The sequence below is a fragment of the Bidens hawaiensis genome, unplaced genomic scaffold (genome assembly GCF_021521415.1).
Source record: "Bidens hawaiensis isolate Kalapana, Puna unplaced genomic scaffold, B.hawaiensis_p1.1 tig00025785_1, whole genome shotgun sequence".
Classification (NCBI taxonomy): Eukaryota; Viridiplantae; Streptophyta; class Magnoliopsida; order Asterales; family Asteraceae; genus Bidens; species Bidens hawaiensis.
This window is the reverse complement of record NW_027494130.1, coordinates 11,286-32,599: the sequence shown is the minus strand read 5'-3', so window position 1 is coordinate 32,599 and position 21,314 is coordinate 11,286. Positions and strand designations below refer to the sequence as shown.

At 35.4% G+C, this 21,314-nt stretch overlaps 2 protein-coding genes across 2 annotated transcripts; one reads left to right on the top strand and one right to left on the bottom strand.

Annotated features, from left to right (window-relative positions):
- Positions 1–3,359: 3,359 nt before the first annotated feature.
- LOC143572257 (pescadillo homolog) lies at positions 3,360–7,608 on the top strand. Its single transcript, XM_077057466.1, has 13 exons — positions 3,360–3,430; positions 3,519–3,604; positions 4,910–5,158; positions 5,249–5,374; positions 5,453–5,537; positions 5,628–5,738; positions 5,819–5,912; positions 5,991–6,217; positions 6,283–6,390; positions 6,470–6,591; positions 6,673–6,892; positions 6,958–7,164; positions 7,330–7,608. Exons 1-13 carry the CDS (start codon positions 3,407–3,409, stop codon positions 7,417–7,419), a joined length of 1,749 nt encoding a protein of 582 aa, XP_076913581.1. The 5' UTR covers positions 3,360–3,406; the 3' UTR covers positions 7,420–7,608.
- An 877-nt stretch (positions 7,609–8,485) lies between these two features.
- Positions 8,486–11,913, bottom strand: LOC143572247 (uncharacterized). The gene is made up of 4 exons (XM_077057460.1): positions 11,530–11,913; positions 10,467–10,598; positions 10,329–10,394; positions 8,486–9,248 (listed from the first exon to the last, which is right to left on the bottom strand). Exons 1-4 carry the CDS (start codon positions 11,728–11,730, stop codon positions 8,580–8,582), a joined length of 1,068 nt encoding a protein of 355 aa, XP_076913575.1. The 5' UTR covers positions 11,731–11,913; the 3' UTR covers positions 8,486–8,579.
- Between the last annotated feature and the right edge of the window lie 9,401 nt (positions 11,914–21,314).

Here is a 21,314-nt window from a genome sequence, read left to right as displayed (position 1 = left end):
AGTATCTAACCTTAATATTTACTTAACCAATGTTAAGTAATAAGGTGGGGAAAATGCTAAAATGCAAGTTCCATTAGGCTAAAGATACTAAAACGGGTTTTTAACGAGTGTTCGGGTTGTCGGTTCGGGTCTTGACAAATGGTCGAACCCAAAGTCAACTTTCCAAAATATTAATTGTTATGAGATAACTCATTAAAACATACTAACACTTAACCAAGTACGTAGATCTATTGTTTAGAACTAACAACGCACGTTAAGCGAGTGTTCGGTTTTGTCGGTCCAAACTATGTTATGAGATCAAGTTGGATCCAACTATTCCAAGTACTTAAGAAAAATAATTAAAATCAGTTTGTAAACTATTTTTTTTAAAGAAATATACAAGTCTTGATAACTAAAAACAAACTTGTGTGTCTTAAGCGAGTAAAAGTCGGTATAGTTCGGTCTCCATCTCACAAATAGTTCATAGATGGTTTCTACATGCCCAAATATCATAGAACTTGTATATTGGTTTATAAATGAAGAAAACTTAAATTTTACAACAAAAAAAGTTAACTACAAGTCTTTTAAGCAAAAGTTTCGGTTTAGTTCGGTTTCCATCTCCCAACGAGTTCATAGATGGATTCCATATGCTTAATATAAAAGAACTTGTAAAAATAATTTTGAAACTCAAATCTAGCAATAAACATGTTTAAACAACTATTTTAACAAAACTAGTAAACAAAAGTTCGGTTTCCGGTTTGGACTAGTTTCGGTTAAACCGAGGTTAGTCTTATACAAACCCACACCATGGAACTTGTAAATAAGATGAACAAACTAAAGGGTTAGAAGTTAGTCATAAGTGATATGTATAATAAGTTATGTGTGTGTACATATATATCAAGAACACGAAGTCCTCCATGAAGCCTTGCCTTATGACATTCGAAACTTAACCAACCAAAGTCGGTGAAGTAACAAATAAAGGAAACAAGGGGTGTGTATTATATATATGTTGTACCACCATATTCAAGAGTTAGTAATGTTAGATGAACAAGTTAGAATGAAAGACTATAGTTAGTTTGACTTGAGAAGTCAAAACTTCAAAAAAATACATAAGAAATAACAACCTTGAATCTATGGAGTTTGAGAGGGTTTTTTGGAGATGTAGCAAGAGTAAAATGAAGAAGATGGGTGTGTATACATAGGGAATGAGTGAAGGGTTGGGTATAAAGATTCTTTTATGGTTTGCATAAAAATGGGTATGTTTAAATGGTCAAACAATGCATAATATAAAAATAACAATATTTTATATATTTTATATATTTTAAATGACAAGATCCAATATTTTATATATTTGAAATGTTCGGGTTACAAACGGGTCGGGTTTACATAACAAAAGTGACCCGAAATTGACGAATGTCACAGTGGGGGGGGGGTGGATCCTTTCCGCATCAGATCCAAATTGTCGTGAAGCCAAAACAAAGAGACGCTAGAGGGGACAATAGAGGGAGGAGGCGTCGGTGGGTGAACGGGCTAAGGGGATCCTTGTGTGGGGCCAACATTTAATCCAACCAATCACACATTACTATAATATGAAAAAAGATTAAATAGTAATTGTGTATTTAGTTAAACCAATACGAGTAGCGAGAACTCCCATACTGACGTAGAGTAGTGACGTGATAATGCGGTTTTCACTTTTTAATTGAACTAATAGAATTGGTCTAATTACATGACTCAAAACATTTCAAATGAGTCAGTTTATGTTGCGTTGAAAATTATATGAGTTAGTTTGTGTCAAATAATTTTACTAAAAGGGTCAAAACAATATTTCGATCTATCGTTTTCTGACATGCTCCAACCCGAACCAAAACATCTTTTTTTTATTGACCCGTTACGACCCGACCCGACCCATTTGCCACCCCCTAACTAGAAGTGCATAAAAAACTCAAACCCGGAACAGGTTTTGTTATACCCGGGTTTTTTAATACCCGAACCCGTACCCGACCCTACTCGTAGGGTACAGATAGGGTATGCGTTTCGGTACTAAAACTCGAACCCGAACCGGACTCGATTTGTATCCGGTAATAACCGAAAACCCAAACCGGTTCGATACCCGGAACCGGGTTTTTCCAATACCTGAAACCGGGTATTTCAAATACTTCATCTATACCCGAAAAATACCACTAAAAAGTGCAACATTTTAAAAAATTCAATCTATACCCGAAAAATACCCAGAAAAAAGCCCGAAAAACCCCAAATAAGGTTTGTTAGTAGGGATGAGCATGGTACCGGACCGGTACCGACCGGTGCCGATCCCGATCCCGGAAATCCCTAATTCTTGGTACCGGTCCCGGTACCGAAATATTCGGTTCGGTACCGGTACCGGGACGGTACCGGTACCGGGACCGGAGGCAAAAAATCGGGAGATACCGGTACCGGTACCGTACCGATCCCGAAACTTAAAACTTTGGTACCGATTCGGTACCGACGGTACCAAATCTGTATCGATTTCGGTACCGGTCCCGATTTGGTCATCCCTATTTGTTAGTACTCGAAAATAGGGTATTCAAATACCCCGTTTTAGAATACCCGGTTCTATACCCGACCCGAACCCGATGTATTGGGTATGGTTTTTAGAGACAATACCCTAACCCGAACCCGATCCGGGTATTACCAATACCCGGTCATACCCGAATCCGATTCCATACCCGAAACTGGGTATTTGAAAAACCTGATATGTGCACCTCTACCTAGAGGTGCACAAAAACCCCGAACCCAGACCCAAAAAATACCTGGAACCGGTTTTTTTAATATCCGAACTCGTACCCGACCCTATCCGTAGGGTACGGATAGAATATGCATTTCGGTAGTAAAACCCGAACCGAACCCGATTTGTACCCGGTAATACCCGAAAGCCCGAACCGGTTCAAATACCTGATGTATAACCGAAAAATGCTTTAAAAATACCCGAAAAATACCCCTAAAAGTGCAACCTTTTAAAAAATCAATTTATACCCGAAAATACTTGAAAATACGGTTTTTTCAATACCTGAAAATAGGGTATTCAAATACCCGGTTTTAGAATACTCGTTTCTATACGCGACCCGAACCCGATGCATATGGTATAGTTTTTCAAGCCAATACCCAGACCCAAACCCGACCCGGTTATTTCTAATACCCGATTTTCTAGTATCCGGTTATACCTAAACCAGGTTCCGAAACCGGGTATTGAAAACCCGATTTGTGCACCACTACCCTAAGGCCCTAACGGTAGCCCGTTTATAACATAAAAATATAAAAGCCAAAGTGAACTAACTTTAGAGAACAGCAGGCCCAGCCATATATAGCGAATTTATAAACTACAAGTAGAACTCTTAAACTTTTAGGGTTTATATCATATCATATCATATACAACCGTTGCTCAACAGCCATGTCGAAGCACTACCGACCTGCCGTAAGTTCATATCAAACAATTAGCAGCTGATTCGTTGATTAATCTGTTGTTGTTATGTTGATGATTTGACTTGTAATTTGCTTCACAGGGGAAGAAGAAAGAAGGTAACGCCGCTAGATACATCACTAGGTCTCAAGCTGTTAAGTACCTTCAAGTCAGTCTCTCTGTTTTCAGGTAATGATTTTGATTCTGATTCGAATATTGATTAAAATGGATAGTTATCTAGGTAAATGGTGATATGTATGAAGTTGTTTTCAATGAGTGGTGATAGAAGTCCAATTGGTTTTTGGCTTTGTCTTAGGGGCTTAGGGCTGTAATCGAATTGAATACGGCCTTGTGTTCATGTTCGTATTTTAGGCTTTTATCGGACAGGTTAATGGTTCGCGAACACCTAATTGAATGTAGTTTTGTGTTTGTGTTTCTTTTTTAAAGGAAATGAACTCACGGTCTCAAACGAGCATAAACAGTGTTTATCTGATTCGGATAATTGAGAGTTGTTAGTGTTAGTGTCAATGGTTAGGTTTCGGCTACCGAGTACCAAGTTTTGGTGTTTTTTTTTAACATTCGGATAATTGAGAGCATATGTTTTTTTTAACATTCATGTCAATAGCCCTGCTTGCGGTGCGCACATATGATGTATATATGTGTGAACCCTCGGGTGGGCAAAAGTGAAATTGCACTAATTTTGACGTTATTTTACTAATCTCGTGAAAATAACGTTAAAAGTGACGGACGGTTAATCAGGCATCATGTAGTGGCGTTGATAGCTGAAAGATAAGGGTACATGCACCGATCAGCCGGTGTCCCGATGATTGAGTGCTATGTGCCTTATGTCTAAGGCTTGATGCAAAACTACTATCGAGCCGGGGGTCTCACCGGAAGCAGCCTCTCTATCCCTATGGGGTAGAGGTAAGGCTGCCTACATCTTACCCTCCTCAGACCCTACCATAGCTTTGCTATTGGTGGGATATACTGAGTACAATGATGATGATGATGATGATGATGATGTTCATATGTTACTTTACGAATAAATTAATAATGCTTATATATTTTTGTTTTTTAGTTCACGATTTTGCTTTTAATATAAGAAAAGTGGTTAAAAATATATCAAAAAAGCCTATAATGGACAAACATAAACAAACAAACACCTTATTGAAAGTTCACGAACACATCCTATGTTCGTGTTCATTCATTTAGTTAGTTGGGCAAAATTTCTTTTTTCGTGATTGTTACATTTATTAACCGATCAACATAAAAGAACTTCCAGCCAAGCAGTTCGCCGAACGTTTGGTTTGTTGCTGCCCTAGTTTGTGTTATGCGTTTTATCCTACTATTTATTTTGGATGAATTTGTTTGGCTACATTTAGTACACACATCCACTTTTTTCTGTGAAGGTGTTTAGTTATTAATGAATGGACTTGGATAAAATATACATGACTTACTAATAGTTTTAATGTTTTGGGACGTTTGATTCAATAGGAGATTATGTATCTTCAAAGGCGTGTTCCCGCGGGATCCAAAGAAAAAGGTGAAGGGAAACCACCATACTTATTATCACATGAAGGATATTTTGTTTCTTAAACACGAGCCACTTCTTGATAAATTTCGTGAGATGCGAGCATATGAGAAAAAGGTCAAGAAAGCAGTGTCTAAGAAGAACAAGGATCTTGCTGAACGGCTGTTGACAAGAAAGCCTACTTACACTCTTGATATGCTTATTCGAGAGAGGTTGGTGTTTATCATATTCAAGTTTTAACCTTTTTACTCGCTCCTTTTAGTTTTGTCACTTTCTGATATGCATTCTGCGTTTGGCTTTAGATATCCGAAGTTCATTGATGCGTTAAGAGATTTGGATGACTGTCTTACAATGGTGCACCTTTTTGCTGCCTTACCTGCTATAGAAAGGGAAAATATTCAAGCAGAAAGAATCCATAACTGTAGAGGGTATGTGTTGTGACATTGATACTATAATCATGATTTTCTTTTAAGAAAAAAATTATAATGGTATATATGTTTCATTAGGCTAAGTCTCGAGTGGCAAGCATACATCTCTCGCACACATAAACTGCGAAAGGCTTTTATATCAGTGAAAGGAATCTATTTTCAGGTACAATGACTCTGACATATTAGTTTTTTTTTTTGTTTTATGTTTTTGTAATTTTAACTAACTTGTGTTCATCAATTGATATGTGTTTAGGCGGAAGTTGAAGGTCAAAAAGTGACATGGTTGACTCCTCATGCACTCCAGCAAGTCATGCCTCAAGATGTGGATTATAAGATTATGCTTACCTTCTTGGAGTTTTATGAGGTTTGTGGTCATCAATCAAAGTTTCATACTCTGGTTATATATCTAACTGTTACTTATGTATACATTTATTTGATATGCAGACTCTCCTTGGTTTTGTTAATCTTAGACTCTATCATTCAATTAAGTTGAAGTATCCACCTATTCTTGATCCTCGATTGAAAGCTTTAGCAGCAGGTAAGAACTTGAACTTGCTATAACATGATTAAATTGTTGTTTGAGAACTCTTTTGAAATCTTTAAACTTTATGTGTAGATTTATATGCTTTGACAAGATTCGCTGATGCTAAAGACCGAGCAGTTGGAGCAAATGATGAAGAGTCTGAGCTTAGGTTAGCACAACTTCAGGACCAACTTCCTGCTAATGAACCTGGTGCATTAATGCACCTTGTTGAAGATGTTGCTGATGATATTGAAGAAGATGAAGACACAAAAGCCTGCAAAGCACTCTTTCAAAATAAAACATTTTTCTTGGGTCGTGAGGTAAGATTAATGTTTATTATTTTTAACGTGCAACAATTTTTAAAATGTGAGTTTGTTTTTTTCAGGTTCCACGAGAATCATTACTGTTTGTGATTACTGCATTTGGTGGAGTGGTTTCGTGGGATGGTGATGGAGCTCCATTTGAAGAATCTAATCAGGACATTAACTATCAAGTATGCTTGATTGATGATTGTAATGAAATTTTATTTAAAATCAATATTTCACTATCTTATGTTTAGTGTTTTTCTGTAGATTGTGGACAGGCCGACTCAAAGCCACCGGTTTATTTCAAGAGACTATATTCAGCCACAATGGGTATTTGATTGCATAAACGCACGGATCATACTACCGACTGAAGAGTACATGGTTGGGAAGTAGGTTTCAAAATGACCCCTTATTTTTATTATTTAATAGTTATTGATATCTTGGATGTTAAAACATTTTGTGTTCAATAGGATTCTACCGCCACATTTGTCACCATTTGTTGACAATGAAGCAGAAGGGTATGTACCTGAATATGCAGAAACCGTAAAAAGGCTTCAATCTGCTGCAAGAAAAGAAATCCTTCCAATGCCTGGTGGCGAAGAAGATGGTCTTGAGAGTGCCCAGAATCTACTTGCTGAAGGGGTCATTAACAGGACAAAAGCTAAAGAAGCTGCTGAAAGAAAACAAAAGGTCGCTACTTTTTTTTTTAATATTTTTTTTATTGAAAATGTTATTAAACGTGTCGGTGGCTTTAGATGGCACTTGAAGAAAAGAAGTATCATGAAGAACTAAAGAAGGAAATGATAGGATTGCAGCACACTCAAACTTCTAATATCGATGAGATTAAAACCAATTTTGATGATGAAGCGGGCCCGTCTACACGACAGTTTGTTGAGGATGATGAGAATATGGCCATGGTTTCAATGTCCCGTAAAAAGAGAGGACTTTTGCAAGCCATGTTGGTAAGTTTAATATATTATACGTGTCGGTGGCTTCAGTTAGTAGTTGATATGTTACATCTTCTTCATACTAAGAAAGGCCGAAAGTGGTTCTTTTTGTTTATAGTTATCAGGCATTTCACATTTACATAATAACATTGGTTTGCTGAAATTGGTTTGCTTTTTCAGATATCAAACAAAAGGAAAAGGGCATATGTGGAAACGCTGGAGACAAGGAAGAAAAATCTCAAAAAAAACAAGAAAAAGGAATCAGAGTGAAAGCCGATATATGAGTCGTGTTGCTGCTTATGCAAGTGGTGAATTAAGTTTTGTAGTTACTTCTTTACTGTTGCTGCTTAGCTGTTTTTGGGAATTGTTATTTTTATTTATCATACTCTGTTTCTTCTGGAACTTGTTGAAATTTGGTATTTTGAATTCACTTATTACAAACACTGGTAGTTCATGGAACTTGTTGAAATTTGGTATTTTGAATTCACCTATTACAAACATTTGTAGTTAATCTGCTCATTAAGACTAAACTTTTTCGAAGTAATTTAAATATATCACGAGTAGAACCAAGAGAACCTTTGTTATGTTTGTCAGGTCAGGTAGGCTCATGGGTCAAGACTTGGTCATTTTGATTTGATTTATAAAGTGTTGACAAAGGAGTTGAATAGGGAACATGAGTTATACCTGCTAGGTAGAATGAGCTTAATGAGTCGAGACTTGTAAATTGTCATGTCGAAGAGATGGATGAGAATGGTGTTTCAAAAATGGTCAGTTCATTAATTGTAAGAGAGTCGGGCGGGGTGGGCATACCCGAATAGAGGATGTCCTTTCCATGTGAGAAACGAGCGATGATTGTGAGTATGCTTGACTTAAAAGGGTGAACAATTATGCTATGCCGGCTTATTTGCATCCCCAGACGTAATGGCCACGAGCAATTTGCAAATTTTGAAGAAAAAAAATATCCATAGTTTGGTTTAGATTAGAGCATTTACAATGGAATCCCAATCCCATCCATATAATTTAACTAAAATACACAATCATCCCGAAAATTGTTCACTTTTTACAAACGCATACATCCAATTCCTCATTTTCATAATCAATTAAACAATACCTTTTTTCCACCCGCATCCACTAAAAATATAGGATAGAAGATGAACAGTGAACCCCAAAAACACAAAGTTTATTTAAGTTTTTCATATAACTTTGGGTTTGCGGAGACTCCAATGTACAAGTAAAATTAACCATATTAATGTCACATTTTTTCTATAATTTGGGTATTATATGGATGGGGACAGGGGCTCCATTGTTTGATAATCTTATTCCATGCACTGAAATATAATAAAAAAATTTATATATAAATTTTAATACCAAACAGTATCTTTGTACAAAAAGTATAAAAATAAATAACAAATTGAGACGTATGAGAAAAACTACTTCATAAGATCTATGAAAACAAAGGCATTCCAAAGGCTATGTAAAAGCATTGACGGCAGTAAGTTTCTTGACCGCGCATAAACCGTACCCATTACTATCCCAAGAAACACAAGCGGTAACATTCTCTGCATATTGAAATGAGCCAACGCAAACGCTAAAGAACTAACCAATATCGAGCACCACAAAGGCATGTACCTCGTCAACGAGGGGAGAAGAAACCCTCTAAACACAATCTCCTCCCAAACCGGCGCACAAACAGAGACAACAGTTGCATAAAGCGCCATTGCCACAGGATCCCGTGCAACGATTGACTGCTCAACATTTGATACCGTTACTGGAGCGAGAGGAAGCATCGGCAGTAGATTAAGGTTGACTTGTGAAAGACAGTTGACTAACGGGAACATTAGACATCCTAGGCCTACGTCGAATAACCATATTCCTTTGAAGCTAAAGTTGAACCAATCAGGTGAAAGAGGACGGAACGGTGCGAGGCAACGGTGGAGGATTGCGATCCCGGCAACGCCTTCTGCCACGTCTGTTAAAAGACTGTATAATGCTTGGCCTCTGTATGTTAATGTTTCTTTTTTGAAACCGGCTACGTGTGCTAAAAATGGTATTATCCATGACCCTACCAACCAGAACGAGGCTATCCAAAGAAGCATCACCTGTGCATTATTAAAGTTAGTGTCGATGTAGGGGTGCAAACGAGCTGAGCTGCTTGTGAGCTAATTGAGCTCGGATAGATAAAAAGCTCGAAACAAGCTGAGCTTTTTTAAGCTCGAGCCGAGCCTAAGCCTCAAACACAGATTGTTTAGTTATTTAGCCAGAGCTCGAGCCTTGTATGGGAAGTTGGGGTGGCAATTGTGACCCATTGGGTTGAATGGGTTGTAATAAAATGTATACAATTGGTCAAAATGGGTCAAACTAAAAAAGAAAATGACTGAAACGGGTCAAAACGAGTTGACATTTCTCAATTATTTTTTGGAATGAGAAAAATGGAGGAACCTTTTTACTACTTTTAATTTTTTAGTTTTTAATTTATATTTCGAGTTATGATTTTTTAATTGTTTTTTTTAATTTTAATGAGTGGTTTTTGAAATGGGTCAAAATGGGTTGAGATTTCAGAAACCCCTCATTAAAAAATTAAAAAAAAAAATAATTAAAAAATCATAACTCGGAATATAAATCAAAAACTAAAAAAGTAAAAATACTAAAAAGTTTTCTTCATTTTTCTAGTTCCACATTTCAATCATTTTTTTTTGTTTGACCCATTGTATACATTTTATTACAACCCATTCAACCCAATGAGTCACATTTGCCACCCATAATGGGAAGCTCGTTTATGCTCGTCAAGCCTTAACAAGCCTTGGGTATTTTTAATTTTGACCTCTCTTAGACTTCTATGTATTATTTCACACTCCAACGCTAAGCTTTGGCTTGTTTAAGGTGCTACACGAGCTCAAGCCAAGCTTACGCTCGTTTAAGTTTTTTCTCAAAATATATAAAAACAACTAGAAAACATATAGAAATTAATTAATAAATAATAAATATGCCGAGCCGAGCCCAATCTTGAAAAAACAAGTAACGACCCGAGCTCCAGCCATGTCGAGCTAAGGCTTGGCTTGTTTACACCTCCGAACTGAAGTGAACAATGCATAATTGGTTGACGTGACGGTTGTCAAATGTCAACACGAGAAAATTTTACGAGAACTCAAGTAATAAACGATAAAAGCAAGCGGTTGAACCTGAAGAACGGTCTTAGCTGTCCACGGGACGGTCCATGGTTCTGTACTAAATATAGCATCTACAGCCTGAAAACAACATACTTGGCTTCATTTATAATCATCGAACAACGGCAAGTACCAACTAACTGCAATAATTACCTTCCTGAGTTGTGAAGGCCAATCATGCTTCACATTTGATCGGCTAGGTTCTTGTTCCACAGAATCTCCTTCTCCCGTATCGGGAATACCATAATCCAAGTTTTCGTCTTTGAAGCATGAGAATCGCCAGTTCTACAATAACATTAAACCTAACCGGTTCAAAGAAATATCAAGCTTAACTTTGCTACTCATCAATTGGCATGTTACAAGGATAAACAAAGACTCAACTACCAGAAAGTGAATACCATTTCATTCATTATTTTTTATCTACAAAAAAATGAGCATCATTTTCTTAATTAAGTAAAAACGCTTTTGAGTAATAAACTAATAATGCATATGTTCAAAAAGATCATATCGAGCATAATTTTGCTCTCGTGTCCAGCTTTGGTTCAAATTATTTGTGAAACGGTGGTAATAACGAGTTTGGCTGAACATGTATCAACGGGCATACTATCCATCCACCTAATACGGGCCATGTGTATTTTCACCAAATCATACGTGCTACACTATATGGCCCGTATAATATGGTAAAAATGTCCATATGGACTGGTATAAAGGCACATATAACTTTACTAAAAATGACTGATGTGAGTGTGTTTTCTGAAGCCATACTGGCGGTACTATGTAAAGGTTTGCCTAATAGGTCATATAATGTGACAATGCTGCGTGCCTCTGATTTGCAAAAGTCATACATGGCCGTATATCAAGGTTGGCTATAAGGCAGTCCCGGGTGGCCGACCGACCCCGATAGGCCCATTATATATATATATATATTTTGAAAAAATATGTATTCTTAATGTATAAACTCATATATTCAACTAATTTAAGGCCCAATTTTTTTTATTTTTTTTTCGTGTTTGGCCCAAAAATTTTTCACGATTCTCGAAGACGCCCACTTTTGATGGTGGTGTCATAGCATTACCCTTAAATAAAAACTAAGTAGTGTCACTATATAGTGCAGGATAACAAGTGTATGAAAAACTAAATTTATAAGTAGAAGTCAATCATGTGTAGGTAAGAAATTATTACTAACAATTATAAGTAGAATTAAGATTAGACTTACATGATGTCTTGGAGGTCTTGAAGAATAAAAACTTAAGAGATAAGATGTCCGGTGGAGTGAATTATTATTATTATTATTATTATTATTATTATTATTATTATTATAGGGTATATACTTGGGTCTTGCTGTAGCAGGAAGTGATATGCGAAAAGAAAGAGGTTGACTGCAGATAGGTGATGTGCTAGTAGTAGTAGTAGACATGGTGGTTTGTTTGTATCCACCAGAATAATAATAATATTGTTGTTGTTGTTACTCACATGATAATGAATGGATTGATATTAATATTAAATTTGATGGTAGTGAAAGATGAAGAGGGTTGTAATAATAGTAGCGGCGGCGGTGGAAGTTCCAGCGAAGTGTAAGGACAAGGACGAGGAGGCATTTGGTGTTTGTGTGTTTGGTTTTGGGTGGCTTCGAATGTTCTAGAATATTAAACATTATCTCATCCACTAACTATGCGATTATGTACGGTTTTGGACTAAAACCAAACCAAAAACTAAAATTTTGGTTTTGGATTTTTGAAGCCGTTCGGTTTTGATATTTTGGTTTTTGCCTTTTGAATTTGAGAATTTTAAGTTGGAGATAATGAATTTAGTTATAAATAATTTTGTTGATTTTAACTAAGTGACTATTATACATTTTGTCAAAAATATTTTAGTTACATATTTTATTAAATGTGGAAAGTGAATATAAGGCTGTTAATGATCTAAGTTTATATGCGAACCCCTAAAACTATGTAGTTTTGATTAAAAATTAATTAGATTTTAATTTAAATTCCTATTTTTAACAAAATTGCACACACTGATAAACAAGGTCTTCTCTCTAATCCAAATGATGCTTTAGTCCAATTATAATTCATCACTCTCGGGTGATACACGATGTGCAAGAATCCACTTTTCATAAATAAATCAAATGTAGCCTTTAAACATTTGAAATTAGTTTGATATAAATTATTTGATTATTCTAACACACAAAACAAAATTCTTCATGTAACCACATCTAGATATTAAAAACTGAAATTAATTTGATATTACATGTGGTCGTAAACAGATTAAATTAATTTCATATTAATCTATCCGATCAATTGGTTTACCTATCTCATCAATTAGTTGAATTTCCACATATTTAACAAATTATTTTAAATCAAAATACCTCCTATTATATCATCTAACACGCGCATCTTTTTTTCGTATAACCCGAATATTTTTCACCAACATACCTACCCGTTCTCAAATCCTTCAATGACCCTAATTTCCCATCACCAGCCGTGTATTCCCAATCAATTATTGGGCATATTTCATCTTTGATTGCAATGAATTATAAAAATCCATCTTCAATTTGTCCTTTTTCACAAACATAATTGACTCGTTTATCAATTCCTCAAGTGAGCCTCAAATCCAATCGATGTCACAGGCGTTCATGTATTCTTCATCTTTATCTCCGATTAGACCGAATTCATCTCCAATCGATGTTAGACTAAATCAGCGTTGACATGTATTCATCTCCGATTATATCGAATTCTGAAAATCCGTCTTCAATCAGGCCATCTTCTTCATCAAATATGTCTTTGGCAGGTATGTTAATTTTACATTTGTTTTTATACTTTTATTTGTTAATAATCTAAAGATAACAATCAGTAGTATTTTGATGAATTCTATGTACAATTTAGTGTGTTTAATTCATGCATTTCAATTCTAAATGAGTCTATATATTCGATTGGTTCATAGTATTCATCAAAACTGTGTTTTGAAATCGATTTCAGTTTTATTTTTTAACAAAATATGCCATATGTCATTTTTTCAATGTTAATTTAATTGAATAGTATTATTGAATCCCAATAATATATCATGTCGTTTTAATTTAATTTTTCAACAGAATATGTCATATGTCATTTTCTTCATCAAATTTGGCATGTTATTTATAGGAAATCTCAATAATAAACTATAGATTAATGAATATTGAATATAGATGATTGCTAGATCAATACATTTCAACTTTCAAATTTAAATTTTGAAATTTTTTTCTATAAATATCGACTTTTATATTTTTATAACTTATTCATGTAATTATGATACTAATTATTTTAAATTCTAATTATTATGAAATTAAAAAATTACTAAATTTACTACGTTTTACAAAAATAAAGACATACGTATTTACTATATAATCTACACATTCCAATATGTATTATTCACATTTTCTCCATCATCTGCATTTGAATTCTTTCTAGCAATTAATAGTGATAAGTTCTTCATTCTATTTCCATAATTTCATATATAATAACATTCAAAGTTAGTTATAAATCTTATAAAATGTAATTATTTTCTTATTTGCAGCTTTCGATGGAGTCTCAAAGTTTTACAATGCTAAATGAAATTGATGTTCTTGAAACATCTCCGTGCGCCGTTAAGGTTATCGTTTTGAGAGTTTGGACCATCAAGGATAACAAACACGTCAACGAGGAATCCTTGTATTTAAATTAAAATAACTATGTAATGTGTTATAGTTCAAGCTAAATTATCCTCTTCTTTTACACCCGTGTGTAAAAGGGGTCACTTTGCACTACATCGTTTTTTTAATTTAATTTAATTTTTTATTTCTTTTTTAGGTGAAAAGTAACAAAATAAGAATGATGAAAGAAAAAAATTGAAAATGTTTTTTGTTTTTTAATAGAAAATATTTCTTTAAGAGTTTTTAAGTTTTCTATCTAAGGATGAGTCTTCTTTTGATCATTTCCATACATACATATATATATATATATATGATAGCTACAACATTGTTCTCTTAACTTTACTCAACTTTTCTAAATTCTAAAAATATTTACAGGTTTGTCCCCTCATCTTTAACCATCTATTTGTCAAATTTATTTATTTTTTAATTTCTTCTATATTTTAAAATATATTATGTGTAAGGCCCCAATCCCGGTGCCCTACATTGACGTTGTATTTACTCATAAACATAGTTCTAAGTATCAGAATAAATTAAAACTTTTCACGGAATAATTAAAAGTCAACCATTCGTTACATAATTTAAATTAAACAAATAATAACACATGTCTTTAAGTTCAAACATCACTAAATATCATAACTTTAAATTTTCATATGCAAGCTTATTTATTCTTCTGCCAACTTTATGCTTTTAAGTGTACCCTTATCCTAGATGCATTGTAGGTAGTACTATGTGTTGATTAATTTATAAAACTCTTAAAAATGGGTGACTTAATTTGCCATGTCTCAAGTATTATATACAGTACTCTTAGCATGTTTGTTTTCGGCCAGACCCTGACACCATTTTTGGCCAGTCAACATCTTCGGCACAATGGGAGATATGAAGAATAAAAATATATCTTGAACAAGATCCGAACCAATCGCCAGAAACCGCTTTGCGTGATTTGAACCACTGCTTCACATTTCCAATTTCGATGATGGGGTTGTTCAGTTTTCCAATTCTTCAATTCTAATAAGGAGACGATGTTGTTCGATTTTTACCATAACTTCGGCGAAAATGGGTTAAGTCTTGGGGGTAATTTAGTCACATACTATTTTAATATTATTTGAATAGTGTAATATAACTTTATGACCTTGGTTATCTAAATTAGTTTTATAATTTAGTATATTGAATCATTTAGATATATGATTTAACCTGTTTGGTGACTTAAATAATAAAATATATAGTGATTTTAATGTGTTAAGAGACTTTTATGAAAAAAAAGTGCGTGGGTATTTTATGTGAAACAATTGTTAAGGGATATTTATGAGAAGAAACCTAAAGTATGTTGGTTTTTATGTTATTTACCTTTTTAAAATTACAATAATTGTATATTAGTATTCTTGGCAACTTCGCCGTCTTTACCAATAAGTGTCACATACACTTAGTAAAAGTGTATGTTGAATAACAAAATTGCGGTTGTTTAATTTAATCACATCATGTTAAACAATATAATATTTTTTGAGCTTTTTTTTATCAAAATGGGTAGAAGGGAACAATATATGTTATTTTAAAACTATTTACTAAAATGAGGATTTTTTTCTTTTCTCTCTCCTTGTTATTTAATTTTTTTATCTTTAGGGTTAGAAAATAAAAAAAATAAATAAATAAACAACAAAAAAATGATTTTTGGCACCTACATCATGTTTTCGAGAGGAACTAAAAGGAGTTTAATTTTTATATTTTTAATTAATTAACTTATTATAATTATTTTCTTTTAACTTTTTCTTCAATCAAGCCATGTTAGCTCAACTGAAAGTCATCTAAATAAACTTTAAAATAAGATAAGAAAAGAAAAAAACACACACTAAACAAGCATTTTAAACAAAACGGTCTCAATATCAAAGACAAACAAAAATAAGAACGTCAAATAAAGTCAACTTGATAATATTAAGTATAGATTAAAATAAAAATGTCAAACTTCACCCACTTAGACATCCATTTTTCTAGGCTTGGAGGGACACGCTGACCGATTATGACCACGTTCTCCACAAATTTCGCAACGGTTACCACCTTTTCCTTCTTTAATGTCCATTCCATTTCGTAGCCTTGTTGACCGCGGGCAACCCTTTTTGTCTCGCTTTAGATCCGAATTTGGAAGTAATCTAATAGATAGTGATTGTGACCAATAAGCCTCATGAGGAATCGGGAAAAACTCGAATGACCAAGTAGCATGACTTGATTGAAGAAAAAATAAAAAGAAAATAATTATAATAAGCTAATTAAAAAAATAAAATTTAAAACTCCTTTTAGTTTCTCTCGAAAACAAGTTATAGGTGCCAAAAATCAATTTTTTGGTGTTCATTTACTTTTTCTTTTTTATTTTCTAACCTTAGAGGTAAAAATTAAATAATAAGGAGAGAGAAAAGAAAAAAAATCCTTATTTTAGTAAATAGTTTTAAAATAACCTATATTACTAAATAGTTTTTTCCCTCCACCCATTTTAGTAATTTTGGTAAAAAAACTCATTTTCTTTATAATGTTTGAGAAAACAAATTACCGTTATATTTATCATCACGTTGCACTGAAACTCAAGTTTATGGCGAATTTAATATCCATAATAACAAGCTTTATTGTTATTTAATATCAACCATATCATGTATTTATTATTATTATTCAAAATCCTTAAGGCTATGAGTATTTAAGGGACTATAAAATGGAGCGACATGCTTCATGTGACGCTCAATTAGCAAATAATGAGTTTTTATTTTAGAGATGTAATGTGTTGTAGCCCCATTATCACACACAAACTATAATAATAATAATAATAATAATAACAATAATATAACACACACATGCGACAAGTTTTCATCCCCCCACCCCCACCAACAAATCGCCCCAATATTGTCTGGGGGGCGGTGTTCACCAAGTTTGTAGCCCCAAAATCGCCTATTACAGGTAGCCGTATGCATATCATTAATATCATGCATTTATTGTTATTTAATATCAAAATATGTTTTTGTAATGTGATCAACTAATTTCTTCAAGTATATAAACGTAACATTTATATGCATAATCATTTTATTTCAATACACCATAATATCATAAGCATGTCTTCCGTAAAGCTTTGTTTTGTAGTTTTACTTATACTCGCAACTTTCGGTAAGCTATAAATTACTTATTGCTTAACGCCCCCCATTCATGTATTTTCTTCTAAGTTCTAACCTTCATATATGTGAGTAACACTTTTGTATGACATATTACTTATTTTTATCACTTTGTAATGTTTAACTAATTTAGGGAGCATGGTGATGATCAGCGAAGCGTGTCACGAAACTTGGAAGCTTCATCCATGTGATTCTCAAGTTTGTTTCACTCAATGCAAAGATAGAAGAGGTGTGTGGTCGGGAAGATGTGTGAATGTTGCTACTTGTGTATGTGTTTGGTTATGTAATTAAGAGCTATGGGTTTGATAATAATAATAATAATAATAATAATAATAAATAATAATAATAAAAAGATTATGCGTCATCTTATTTAATTAAAGAGTAACGTCTAAAAAGATCAATTTTTGATATCTATACCAAGAACAAACTATAGAAACAAACAGTGCAATACTTGTAACATGGGATGTCTCATATGTTGGGTTTACACAGGCATAATTAGCTCTTAAACTTCGAAATAACATAACACAACGAAAGTGTTACATACAACTGACATAGAAAAACTTGTCTTAATATTAAACATCACCAATTAAACTACTAAACTATAGATGCCAGTCTTCAAGCTTGAACAACCCTCTGTGCCCCCAACAATCCTTATTCCTTAACAACTGAACTTCTTAGTTGGAGTGAACTCGACTAATGAAGCCGTCTGTTTTGGCCAGACGGTTTATTAAGGTTTCCTACCTCACCCCTACAAGTTTTAAACATATGGAAAAATGTACTAAGGAGACGATATTTTAGGTAAATTCTTCCGGATCCGTCCATAATTTCCATTATATGTAGAATCTCATCTTTTTCAATCATCCACCTTCTCTTCCACAATCATCTCGCTAACACATTTCACGATTATCATACAAGTTCTCATCGTACACGTATCCAGTTGATATAGAAGATGACTACGACTTCAAGTAAATCAATTAGTCCGGAATGGTTGATGTTTGAAGCAAGACTAACACCTCCCCGTTTACAGTTTATTGGAACATAATCATAGCATGCATTACTGGTTTGCCATTTACCACCATAACAAATAACATTATCAAATTCCATGAAAGATGAAGGTTTATGGTTGTATGAGCCGGTTTATTTAATGGATGACAGAGGAAGATGAAGATGAAACACATGCATATGAAAAATAATGAAAGTTATACTCATTGGATTATGAAAAATAATGAAAGTTATACTCATTGAACGATCATGTCGTAGTAGACGGAATTACCTAAAATCTTATCGGTGTAGACGAAATAAAAGTTAATATTGTAGGTGTGGACTAGATTTCAACTCATAGGAAAAAAATCACTAGCTCGTCTCCTTGGTACAAATTCACCACACATGCGTCTTGAAAGACTGAGTTTAAAGACACAATTTCCCATGTTTTGGAATTTGAAGGGATCTGATAGGAAACATTATTAAACCGTCGAACAAGACTGTTTTATTAGAAGAAGATTTATTGGAAAATATGGACTAGTCCCCAATATTTTCAAATAACTAGTCGGTTTTTCAGAAAACTTTACACACATCAAATTCCTATTGGTTTAAAGATATCGTCAGATCTTTTTCATAGACGTCGTCTCAGTCCAAATTTAGTGGACTATTTTGAGAATATTTAGAGATTTTGGGCCATTTTAGACTTTTTCTCTCCTAAAAAGGGCTATTATGAGAACTTTTCAAAAAAAAAAAATTTTTTTTTTGGCCCAACAATCACTGATCAGGCTGTTACAATTAGCCCAACAATCACTGATCCTACGCGCACCTTGCTCAAACGCTTACTACAGAAAAACGCTAACATCTTTGCGTGGACACCAGCTGACATGACTGGTGTACCTCGAAGTAAGGCAGAGCATAAGCTCAAGTGTGACCCGGCTTTTACGCCAGTCATACAAAAGCGCATAGTAATGGGGGTGGAACAAGCTAATGCGTGTAGAACCCAAGTCAAGGAACTCCTTGACGCGGACATCGTACGCGTTAGTAGATATCAAACATGGGTTGCAAATCCCGTTATGGTACCGAAGGCTAACAAACAATGGCGCATGTGCATAGATTTCAAAGATTTAAACAAAGCATGCCCCAAAGATTGTTACCCGTTACCCGAAATTGACCTCAAAGTGGATTCATTAGCACCGTTTCGCCTTAAATGCTTCCTTGACGCATATAAGGGGTACCATCAAATCCACATGGCTGTAGATGATCAGGACAAAACCGCATTTCGGACGCCCGATGGCACATTTTGTTATCAAATGATGCCATTCGGACTTAAGAATGCAGGGTCCACATACCAACGCCTGATGAACAAAGAGTTTCATGCCCAAATTGGGAGAAACTTGGAAGTCTACATGGATGATTTGGTCATCAAAAGCCCTGAGCCAGAAGCGATGTTGAAAGACATCGAAGAAACTTTCAACACGCTCAGAAAGATAAACATGAAGCTCAACCCGAGCAAGTGTTCCTTTGGGATGGAAGAAGGGAAGTTCTTGGGAGTCATTGTTACTAAAGATGGCTTCAGAGAGAACCCTGAAAAGGTCGAAGCCATTATCAAAATGGAATCACCTACTACCATCAAGCAAGCCCAGACACTGAATGGACGCCTAGTCGCACTTAACCGCTTTTTGTCAAACAATGCGGATAGGTCGTTCCCATTCGTGTCAACATTGAGAAACTGTTTAAAGAAAACGCACTTCCGCTGGACACCAGAAGCGGAAGCAGCTTTTCAGGAAATTCGGTCACGCTTGATCGAACTCCTAACGCTCACAGCACCAGAAGCGGGGGAGGAATTAATCATATACCTTTCTGCCACAGATAGAGCAACCGGGGCAGCCCTGCTAGTAGAGCGAAAAGGTATCCAGATGCCTATTTACTATGTTAGCCGTGTCCTAACAGACGTAGAAACCCGGTACTCCACCCTGGAAAAATTAGTCTTAGCACTTGTACAAGCTTCACGCAGACTAAGACGATATTTCCAGGGTCACCCAATCACCATTCTCACCAACTTCAAACTCGCAAACGTTCTAGGCAAACCCGAGTTATCGGGACGTCTAGCCAAATGGGCAATTGAGTTGGGGGAATATGCGATAAAGTACAAGCCAAGACTAGCTATAAAAGGCCAGGTCCTGGCCGACTTTATTGCAGAAGTCCCCGCTTCGCGGGAGAAAGAGTGCCAGGAGGAGGCTCAACCCCCCCCAGCACAGGACATCAATGATGTCTGGCGACTCTACACTGATGGAGCAGCCAGCAACGAGGGTTCAGGTGCAGGGTTGAAACTAACCAACCCAGCAGGCCAAGAATACACTTACGCTATTCGACTGGATTTTCCAAGTACGAATAACGAAGCCGAGTATGAAGCATTCTTGGCCGGGCTGAGAATTGCGCGTAAGATGGGAGTGAAAAACTTGGAAGCCCACGTGGATTCCATGTTAGTAGCCAACCAAATAAACGGGACGTACATGGCCGTGAACGACACAATGACCCTGTACCTCGCACAAGCAAAAACCCTTATGCGTGATTTTAATGATTGTAAAGTCATACACGTCAAGCGTAGCGAAAAACAAATCTGCATATGCGTTAAGCAAGCTTGCATCATTAGCCTTCACCCACTTGGGAAAGGACATCCGCATTGAACTCCTTGAAGCACCATCAGTCCCGCACAAGGAAATTTGTGTCATCCAAACCGGCACAGAAACGTGGATGACACCGATAATAAATTACCTTGCAGCGGGTATACTACCAGAGTCAAAAACACAGGCAAGAAAAATACGTTGTAAAGCATTAAACTATCAACTCATCGATGACATCCTTTACAGACGTAACTTTCTTGGCCCACTCTTAAGATGCGTGGACAAACAAGATGTTGACTACCTCCTAAGGGAAGTACACGAAGGCATCTGTGGAGTACACGCAGGTCCACGCGCTGTTGTAGCTAAGCTAAACAACGCGGGATACTTTTGGCCGGGGATGCATATGGATGCGCTGGCATACATTCGAAAGTGTAGGGCTTGCCAGCTCTACGCACCCAACACGCATCGCCCGAAGAATGAACTTGTTCCAGTCACCTCTTCATGGCCATTTCAGAAGTGGGCCATCGAAGTGACAGGCCCATTTCCCACAGCAGCAGGAAACGTTCAATTTCTAGTGGTAGCCATC

Bases quoted from the DNA above. Each gene is read 5' to 3' on its own strand.
- LOC143572257 (XM_077057466.1), top strand. From the start codon at position 3,407: ATGTCGAAGCACTACCGACCTGCC. The intron at 5,375-5,452 runs GTATGTGTTGTG...ATGTTTCATTAG, and splicing joins AGAATCCATAACTGTAGAGG to GCTAAGTCTCGAGTGGCAAG. The intron at 7,165-7,329 runs GTAAGTTTAATA...TTGCTTTTTCAG, and splicing joins GACTTTTGCAAGCCATGTTG to ATATCAAACAAAAGGAAAAG.
- LOC143572247 (XM_077057460.1), bottom strand. From the start codon at position 11,730: ATGTCTACTACTACTACTAGCACATCACCTATCTGCAGTCAACCTCTT. The intron at 10,599-11,529 runs GTAAGTCTAATC...ATGTTATTGTAG, and splicing joins CAAGACCTCCAAGACATCAT to AACTGGCGATTCTCATGCTT. The intron at 9,249-10,328 runs GTTCAACCGCTT...AATAATGCACAG, and splicing joins CAGCTAAGACCGTTCTTCAG to GTGATGCTTCTTTGGATAGC.